The sequence below is a fragment of the Lycium barbarum genome, chromosome 6, assembly GCF_019175385.1.
Source record: "Lycium barbarum isolate Lr01 chromosome 6, ASM1917538v2, whole genome shotgun sequence".
Lineage (NCBI taxonomy): Eukaryota > Viridiplantae > Streptophyta > Magnoliopsida > Solanales > Solanaceae > Lycium > Lycium barbarum.
This window is the reverse complement of record NC_083342.1, coordinates 21,623,102-21,633,608: the sequence shown is the minus strand read 5'-3', so window position 1 is coordinate 21,633,608 and position 10,507 is coordinate 21,623,102. Positions and strand designations below refer to the sequence as shown.

Genomic DNA, 10,507 nt, shown 5'->3' with positions numbered 1-10,507 from the left:
AACCATACTTGAATCGCCAAAGTTAACTCAAACGAGTTTTGATGGCTTCAATATGTACAAATGATCATCAATAACGGGTCCAAATTAATCTAGGAGAACCAATTTCATAATTTTAGGATGACTTGGGGTCAAAGTCAACTCTTGCTCAACTCCACCTAACCCTAGGCTCAACAGTCCAAAATTGAAATTAATTATATGGGTGTGTCACGCATAAGCTAAGAATTCAATATAATAATCAAAATCTGATTTTGATAATAATTACTAAGTCAAATCAATGATTTTCCGATTTAGATTTAAGTCTAAAATTCTCAATTTTAGCCTCCTAAATCTCATGAATCTGCGGATAAAATTTGATGATTACATAAAGTCAATGGATCAATGCAAGGAATCCATACTTTAAATTTGAGGCTGAAACTCCACCTTTTCGTAATCTAAAACTCGAGTTAGACCTTTCTAAAACATCCCAAAATAGTTGCTGAAATTCGTGACTTAGGTTTATATGTTGCTCAGGCCTTTATTGTGATCGTGATGTACCTTGCGCGATCACGATCTTAATAAAATTTTGCCTTCGCGATTTCTCTCTCTACCACGCGCTCGCAGTGAACAGTTGACTGAGGTCAACGCGACAAATTCCTATTCATGATCACTGTGCCTTGTGTGTGAACGCGATGCACAATTTTCCCATGAGCCGGGATCACACCGAAGGCACCAGCACCAGAAAAATCTGCAATTTCACAATGAGGTCTAATGGTGCAGAATTACCATCAAGCCCCTTGGATCCCCAAGTGAACCCTGCCATCAAGTTCCAAATAGTATTATTGACTTACACAATGTCTCAAATCACGATTTAAAGTATAAATGCTCAAAAGAGCTATTGGATTGTTACACCTGCTCTTGTTCATGACACTGTCCTGGAGTTCAAAAAAGAAGACAGTTCAAACTACCTGAAGTTTTCCGGACTAACAAACTGTGCTGGAATGTTTTCGCATTTAAGATAGAGGTATTTTTATCCAGATGCATAATACATAAATAGGCCCTTAAACTTGGCCTCATTTTTTAAGTATGATCTCCAACTTTTGGGTGTGCACAAGTAGGCATCTCAACTTGTAAAAGTTGAACACATAAACACAAATGCTGACGTAACACATAATTTTGGAGGTGTCTTAATGATCATTTTATAAGTTCAACTGTTCAACTGAAAAAGTAGAAACAAGTTGAGGTGTCTCCTTGTGCACACCCAAAGTTGGAGGTCATACTTAAAAAATGAGACCAAATTCGAGGGTCTATTTATGCATTATAAAACGATTAAACTTTGAATATTTGTAGAAGTTAGCTAAAACTTAATTAGCAGTCTAAAAAGCTCCTATTTGCCAATATTATCCTTAATAGTTAGAAAATGGTATGATAAACCCCTATTTGCCAATTTTTTCCTTAACAGTTAGACAGTGGAAAGATAAACTTCGTGGACCTTTGCAGATTTAATTAAGACATACCCAGCTTGTAATATAATTTTTTATATGTAGCCACTTTCTATTAAATTGGTAAAAGCAATTAGCGGGACTAGGGCATGGAAAAGTTAACTCTATAATATAAAATTAAACATGGTATAAAAAGTAACTCAAATATTCAATTGAAATAACTCCACCACTTAAAAAACTAGTTCTACATTATAAATAAATAAATAATATGATGCATTTGATAATGACAAGATGAAAAGAAAATCTCCACAAGATTTACCCTAATCTTATTTTCGGACTTCAAAACCAATTCCCCTAAAAACAAATTTTTTGAAAACAAATTTTATTGGTATTAGGTTATTTAGGATAAACGAAATCTTTTGAAAACAAATTCTATCTGTATTAGGTTAATTAGGACTCTTTTGAAAGAGTCCATCACGTACATAACTAGCTAGTCAATGATAAATCTATCAAATTCCTTCTCCAAGTCTAAATATGGAGTCTCATGAGCAAAGCCAGGCCCAGCTCAAGGCCAGCTCGGGGATTACTCAAAACCCTAAAATTCAAGAACTAGATAAACAAAAACAAGTTGACGATGAAAAGGGTTTGGTAGTAGTAAAACCAAATTACAATATCACCACAAATGGAAAAAGAGTTTATGTGGATGATAGATTTGTTTTCCCACCAGGTTATCGTTTTTGTCCACATGATGAAGAACTTATTATTCATTACCTCAAGAAGAAAGTAATGAATGATCCTTTACCCCATGACAAAATCAAGGAGGTTAATCTTTATAAGCATAGTCCTCAGGAGCTTTCAGGTTCTCTTTTTTTTTTTTTTTTCTTCTTAATCTCTATTAACTAATCTCTTCAAGTAAACCAAAAAAAATCAATTCTGTATATGTTTAACCGATGGAGAAGATTTAATCAGGGTTTATATCAGGGTTTATGTATATGTTAAGCTTTTAATCTTAATCTTTGTGTTAAAAGAGTTTTCTACTTGAAGTTTCACTTGTTCTTACACTAATGGCGAATTCAATAGTTAGAATTTCTTGATTCAATTCTTTATACATTTTTTTCCTGACTCACCCGCACACACCACATATATAAGGTATGAGTTACAAGTAACACATTGAATGTAACTCACTATAGCTATTCTAGATCCGCCATTGTATGATAGTACTAAGAACATTTGATTAGGGTTTGTTGTTTTCTCTTTGATCCAAGATATCTTTAGTTTCGTGCATACCTTTGTTTTTCAGGTTTATACATACCGAAAAAGTTTACTTCGGTATTTTCTCCTAAGTCCTAACTTTTGATTGTTGGTATCTATTGTGTTTAGGGTTTTGAGTTGATAAAAATAAGAACAGATTTGAACCTAATCACACATAAACACGGATTGTTAATTAATTAAGCTTGTTCTTTATCCTTCTAAGGGTTTTCATTAATTATTTTCTTCTTGTAAAAGATTATTTAGGTTCTCTTGGTAAGATCTATTTGGGTATATACATGTTTATGTGGTTGTATCTAATCTATTTGATTTTTGTATATGTATAAGCATACATAATTGTCCTTTTCATTTTCTGTATTTTTGAAACTTGTACTAGCTATTGGTTACTACTTGAGATTTAAAAATGTAGAACTTTTGTTTTGTTTCGAGAAACAGCTGATCTGCTAGCAAATTAAACAAAAACCAAAACTAGTTCTTCAGAACAAAAAAAGGTAATCTAGAAACCATTTTCATCTATCTCTAAACTTAGCTTCTTAGAGGCACTTTGCATATATACCTTTTGTTTTTCTTTTAATTTATATTTTAAAATTTCCATACTTTGTAGTACTTTCAAGAGTACCATTATATTTTGCATTCTGACTTTTACTTCTTGGATACTCAATAGTGAACTATGCTATCTTTGATGACTTTTCATAGTTACTTAATTCATTAAAAACTAATCTTCCTTCCCCGTTCCTAACTTTAACATTTTCCTCCTTTCTTATCTACATAGTTCATATCTTATCTTTCTTTCAACTTCCTATGTTAAAGATGTTCCTTTTTTCCCCTTGTCTAACATGCAAATAGAGAACTATTCAATGCTTGGAGAAAGGGAATGGTACTTCTTCACGCCAAGGGATCGAAAATATCCGAATGGTGATAGGCCAAACCGCGCAGCAGGAACAGGCTATTGGAAGGCGACTGGAGCTGACAAACCTATAAAGCACAACAATGTTAAAGTTGGATTTCGAAAGGCTTTGGTTTTTTACGAAGGTAAACCTCCCAAAGGTGATAAAACAAATTGGATCATGCACGAATTTAGAGTGAATGAATCGCGCAGGCTCAAAACTCATGCATCTGACATGAGGGTAAGATTATAGTTTTTCCCCAACTTTCATTTTCAGTTTCAGTTTCAATTTCAGTTTTAGTTATATCTAATAGTATTCACTTTAGGTTATGAGTCCAACTAGAAACTCCTGAATCCAACTAGAAACTCCAGATTCTAAACTTGAAATCCTAAAGTAGGTTTTAGAAGTTTCAATTTTAACTATTTAAGTGAGTATAAAGAAACTTTCTCAACTTTTCTATTCTTTTTGCCTTTCTTCTTTTTGTTTGGTCTATAACTAGGTTTACTAGGGTTTAAGTTATATATGTCTATCAGTATGATTATAATTTCTATAGCATGTAATCTACTTTATTTTCTAGGTTATCAAATCAGGTTTATTATAATAGTTACATGTTATTACATGTAACTTAACCTAATGATATAAACTATTATATAGTGTCATTATACATAACTAAAACCTTTCTTACAATAACCCAAATTATATGGATAAAATTCATAGTTATAATTTAATCATTTTTATTATTGTAGCTCGACGATTGGGTTCTATGTAGGATTTACAAGAAAGTTGACAAATCATTCAAAGGTGTCCGGAAGCTGGAGGAGCACGAGCAAGAAGATGCTAGCAGAAGATGCTCTTCAGTAGGTAAAGTGGAGAATGGCGACTATGAAGGGACTATCGATTCATGTGGAGAACTTGCTAGACAACATTTCGAGCTACCTCATCAGTATGATATCACTCTTGATGATCCTAACTTTATCATGGACTATACCAAGTATAGTCCAGATTATTTTTCTCATTATGGAGCAAGATCATCAAACTATGGAATGCACCTTCAACTATCATTTTCTCCTGGAAACATGTTTTGGGATCACAAAGGATTATATCAAGAAACCAACAACCTTTTGCCTGTGCATTTCGACTTCAACAACTTCTATCAGGATCCTTATGAAAGCATGGGTGAAATTCAATCTCACAATGTTCTTAATCTTAATGGTGTTCTTGATGAGAACTCATCGATCAATTAGGATTGATTATTCCATATTGATCGTTAATGATGAGGTAGGGCTATATATTAAGACCTTAGTGATAGCAACTAGCTAGTTCATTAGCTTATTCCACTGTTTTTTAGAGAGATATATATATAGTACTAGTTTTGCTACTTCCTAGTTGAAGTTGGTTTGGACAATTTGACTGTTTAAATATAAGTAATGAGCTTGTCTCGTTCTATTGTATCATTTGCTCTAGTTTTTTTTTTCCTAAATCATTTGCTATACTTGTTAAGTTTGTGCCTTTGGTTTCTTCCTCTTATTATTATAAAAATATGATTGGAACTTTGGGGTCATTTGCACTTTTGCCTCTATTTTGCGCTAGTCTTTAATTTTTGCCCTTCAAAATCAAACGTATGTCTAGAGGGGCATAAGTTACGCATCATAATATACACAAGTTATGTCAGTGCCCTTAAAGAACTTATGCACGCTAGGCATAAGTTCGATTTTGAAGGGTAAAAATTAAAGATCAGCATATTTGAAGGGCAAAAATTAAAGACCCAGGGCTAATATGATTATGTGAATGATATATATAATCAGTTACACTACAACAAAATATGCTTTTAGCGGCAATTAGTTAACGGCAATAATTTAATTGCCGCTAATTGTATTCTAGAATCAATTATTACCGGTAATACCAAACTTTAGCCCTAACAATAAATGCTGCTAAAGGCTTTAGCGACCTTGGATCTAATAGCATTTAACTAATTGCTGGTAAATGTTTTTGTGGTAATAACTATTGCTGCAAAAAGGAAAATATATTGCCACTAAAAGCCTCTTTTGGTGTAGTGGTTTTATAGTAAAACCAATCAGAAAATTCGTTATATTCCGCCACCATTATTTATTTATTTAAAAAAAAAAACTAACGCTCTTCAATTAAAGAAATTAAAACGGTATAATTCAAACTAACTTTATGTTAGATGTATTATTTAGCTGACGGGGGAAAAAGGTGATGTATTACTGACTACTGAGCATTATTTTCTGAAACAAAAATGCCACATGAAGAAGATATGAAAAGACAGTGGAAGCAATTACTTTTGTCAAGTATCCAAGTAAAGGTGAAGACTAACTAGTAAGCATATTTTTGTGTAAAGCATTATTTATAAATACATGGGCAAAATTATTAATAGTAGAGCATGCCTCCTAAATACCAAACTATGGAGCATCAACCAAGGGTTAAAATTAGCAAAAGTAATAGGATATGAAGAATTAGAAATAGAAACAGACCGTTTACTTGATGTCAAGCTTATCAAGGAAGATAAATAGAGTAATGTAATAGAGAAAGTAAGGTTCTACATTAGATTAGTACAGAAAGGATTTGCAATTCACCTATCCCAATAACAAAAAAACCTGACTTGAATGATTCTGTATTAAGAATTAAATTGGCTAAAGGTATGGGTCATAATTATTATGGAGAGCCCGCATGGCCCAATGATCTTTTATATATTTTTCCAGTAGTAATTCTAGGTACTATTGCATGTAATATAAGTTTAGCCGTTTTAGAACCATCAATGATTGGTAAACCGGCAGATCCAGTGCCACCCTCTTAAACCTATTGTTGAGGATTGCTAATACTTACTTGAAGTCATCAAGGTGAATGTCATACTTTATCTGCAGAGAAGCAAATAAATGTGCGGACTTGCTAGCAAATGAAGGTCACACATATGACAAAGACCTCCTAATATGGGAAGAGTCGATCAAGAATATGGAGTTTTTCCTCCTGACAGATTTCAACAACAATACACATAACTTGTGAACAGATTTAATAATTCTATCTATATTTTCCAATGTACTAAGAAAAAAAAAAACATGACGCAAAGATTCGTTCAGGATTCAATCAAGATCTCATTTGTTTGATGTCGCCAATGGCAAGTTTTCACTTTTCTCGTGCATTATCAAATTTTGTTTTAGGGTGTGTATATGTTGTACTTTACTCCTCATACTTTTCATGGTTGCAATCTTAACTTTATAGAATTTTTTTATCATCATGAAAATCCAAGTCTTACCATCTAGTTAATGCCCTGGAAAAACAAAACGCAATAAAATAATTCAATGTATGTTGTAGCGTGCTTTTTGCTCATGAGAAAAAGAATAAGAGCACCAAAATTTAGTTGAAATCTATTTGTTTGTAGCGTACACGCATATTTCCAAAAATATCAACGGAAAAAGAGATATCCAGATAATAAAACGTATATCTAATTATATACAATCGTTCAAAAGAAAAATCATTAGGGCGTGTTTTTTAATTTTATTTTTATTTTTTTATTTTTGGTTAAAACATTTAGCTCCTTCATGAGCCTGGATTTAAACAAAGAGATGAACCAGAAAATTCTTATTGAAATAATGAGAATAAGAAAAGTATTTAGAGAATGAACTAAACCTTTTTATTGAAAGCTTATGTGAAAGAATGCAGCATAAAGTTAATTTATAGATTAAACTCTAATGTCATAACTGACTCCTAAAAGAAGCATAACTGGACTCCTAAAAAGGGCCTAAAATACCCTACTACATCGGAATATCGATATACTCTTTTATTGACTTGAACATATCCCAAAAATATAGGAACAAACACCTTGACATGGTAAAACTAAGTGACAACAAAGAAAGCAGTAAATATACACTAATTTGTAAAACTCCCCCTTAGTGCATATTTACTGTCAATGATTCCAAGAGTAGCTTTAAATTTTTCAAAATCAGGCTTAGACAAAGCCTTTGTAAATATACCTGCTACTTGTTCACTGGTATGAACCCCTTTCAACTCAATTTCTTGATTCAATACTTTATCTCGAATAAAATAGTGACGAACTTCAATGTGTTTAGTTCGCCCGTGGAAAACTGGGTTTGAAGGAAATTTGATGGCACTCTCATCATCACATTGAATTGCACAGCATAGTCCACTTTGCGAAAGATATCTCCCATCAAACATTTCAGCCAAATACATTCTTGGGTTGCCATCGTCGCTGCTATATATTCTGAATCTGCACTAGACAAAGCAACAACGGGTTGCTCCTTGCTACACCAAGAAACAGCCGCAGGTCCAAGGGTGAAATAGCACACTGAAGTTGAATGTTGACCAGCTGCATCACCTGCCCAATCCGCGTTTGTAAATCCTTGCAAAAAATCATTTCCTTTTTTGTACGTAAGACCATAATCAACCGAACCCGTTATATAACGTAGAATCCTTTTTGTTGCATCTAGATGAGGAGTTTCTGCGTAAACTGATAAATAACTCCAACAGAATATGCAATTTCCTGCCTTGTGATAGTTAAGTAAATTAAACTACCAACAAGCTGTCGAAATGATCTAGCATCCTTCAGCAACTTACCTTCATCTTAAGATTCATCTCCATTGGGGTTGTTATTTCTTTTAACTCCCCCATGTTAAAATGCTCCAACAAATTCTTAGCATATCTTCTTTGACATATGAAGTACCCTTAGCAGGTTTTCTTCACTTCCAAACTAAGAAAACATTCAACCTCACCCAAATTCTTCATCTCAAATCAAATTGACAGATTATCCCTCAAGTGAGATATTTCTTCTTCATCGCTTCCAGTAATTATCACATCATCCACGTATAATAAAATCGACAAATGAATTTGCGATTCTAATTTTACAAACAAACTAGAATCTGAATCAGAGACTTTAAATCCACAGAAAATAAAATATTGTGCAATTTTACCATACTAAGCACTTGGAGCTTGTTTGAGGTCATACAACGCCTTCTTCAATCAACACCACATGGTTGGAAAATTGTTTAGAGATGAACCCTTGAGGTTTCTCCATTTAAACTTCACGATCCAGCTCGCCATAAATGTACCGACCCTCCCGGTCATTATGGGAAATGTAGGATCACCCCACCAAATAGAACTTTCCCAAGGGTAGAACGAGCTGATAGAACCTCGGGTGTATAAGTCCAAGAATTGAAAATTTGACTTGTTTGTGATTGTTGTTTGATTTTGTTGAGTCCATCGAGGGGTGACGTAGGAAATTCAAACTCCGTTGGAATTTTGAGGCCACGGGTGGATTCGTATGATGTTTTTATGTATATGTGCATGTTTTGTTTGTGTTTGTGAGGCCTCGGATGAAATGTTGGGTGATAGAGTGGAAAACGGGGCAAAAGTCGAGCTTACTGCCCAATTTGTACCGCTGCGGCGGGGTGTGTACTGCTACGGCGGCACCGCTATAGCGGTGAACCCTTCGCCGCAAGCGGTCAGCCATTGTTCATGTGTCCGTCGTGGCGGGCGATGTTCCGCTATGGCGATGTCGCTATAGCGGAACATGGGCCGCCATAGCGGTGGTCGGATTTCTCTAGGTCCGCTATAGCAAGCACTTGGCCAGTATAGACAGACCATTATAGCGGTGGTTTGACCGCCGCAGCAGTCGGCAGGGGGCAGATGTTACATCTCGGAAATTCCGGATTTATTGTCTTGTGAATAGACTAATGGGAGCTTAAGATGAACATGAAGTCCTTACGAGATTAAGGAGAGTATTAGATAGCTTAAAGTGTGTACTATGAGATTTCGAAGTCATATCGATATGTGAGACTAAGTTTGTTGAAGGAAGTGAATGTAAGTCATGTTTGGAAGGTTTTCGCGATAGTTGATTTGATATGTATTTAGCGATGCCTTAGGGGCTGCTATAGGGCCTATTGTATGGTTAATGAAGTGTTATATAGGTACCAAAAGGTTCCACAAGTATTAGAGGTTGAACGAATCGTCGAGAGTGAAGTTCGGAAATTTCCAGTTTGTACGGCTCATTGTATGGTCCGTATAATTATACGGCCCGTATAATGGTCCGTAGAAAGCTTCCAGAAAGGGGTGATTCCTTGGTGGGATTATACGGTCTAATTATACGGACCGTATAAATTATGCGGGCCGTATAATTAGCCGTATATCCGGGTCGGGCCAAAATTTCATTTTTGTTATATATGGCCCCCTTGTTCATTATTTCATTTCCCACCTTCTCTTCAAGTCTTGAGAGCTCCAAACCCTTCTCCAAACATATTTCACTCAAATCCAAGAGATAACAAGGATCAAGAGGCAAGAATCAAGATATCCATGTGATAGAAGTCTTGCTAGGGTTAGTAGACTACAAGGAATTCTTGAGTATTGAAGCTAGGGTTTTCACATAAGTTGATAGTTGCTCCAAATGCTCATTCTTATGAGATAAAGAGGTTAGTTTTCATGTTATCAAGAATGTTTAGTTGTTGAACAACTTGGGTAGAAGGAGAAAGTAGAAGATGATGTCTAAATGTAGTTTTCATGATGTTTTTGAGTAGTGAACTAACATGAATCATGATTCTTAGTATGATATGGATATAATCTTGTTATAGAAGGTAATAATGATGATGAGAAAGCGTTCTATGAAGAATGTGCAAATGGTTGGTGTGAAGTTGTTAGTGTAAGTTGAATGTGAGAATGAATATGGAAGACTTAATGGAATGTGATCATTTGATTATGATATTGTAGATGTTGTATAGTTGTTGGGGGTTGTTTTGTAATATAGTGGAAGTCGATGAAATAGGGGAAGTGCTGCCCAATTTTCGTTAACTCATGAATTGTTCTAGTTTGAATTTAAGAGTATCTTTAAGGCTTAACCAAGGTATGGGTCCTTTTAAATGTAGATTTTTCCAAGCTTCGGCGGTGAACGTTAAGTAGTTAAGAAGACAA

The 10,507-nt window shown here is 34.5% G+C and overlaps 1 protein-coding gene across 1 annotated transcript; it reads left to right on the top strand.

The window, feature by feature from the left end:
* Nucleotides 1-1,952: 1,952 nt before the first annotated feature.
* LOC132643922 (NAC domain-containing protein 72-like) lies at nucleotides 1,953-4,971 on the top strand. The gene is made up of 3 exons (XM_060360458.1): nucleotides 1,953-2,277; nucleotides 3,534-3,814; nucleotides 4,321-4,971. The coding sequence occupies exons 1-3, from the start codon at nucleotides 1,953-1,955 to the stop codon at nucleotides 4,816-4,818; spliced, it is 1,104 nt and encodes a 367-aa protein (XP_060216441.1). The 3' UTR covers nucleotides 4,819-4,971.
* The last annotated feature ends 5,536 nt before the right edge of the window (nucleotides 4,972-10,507 follow it).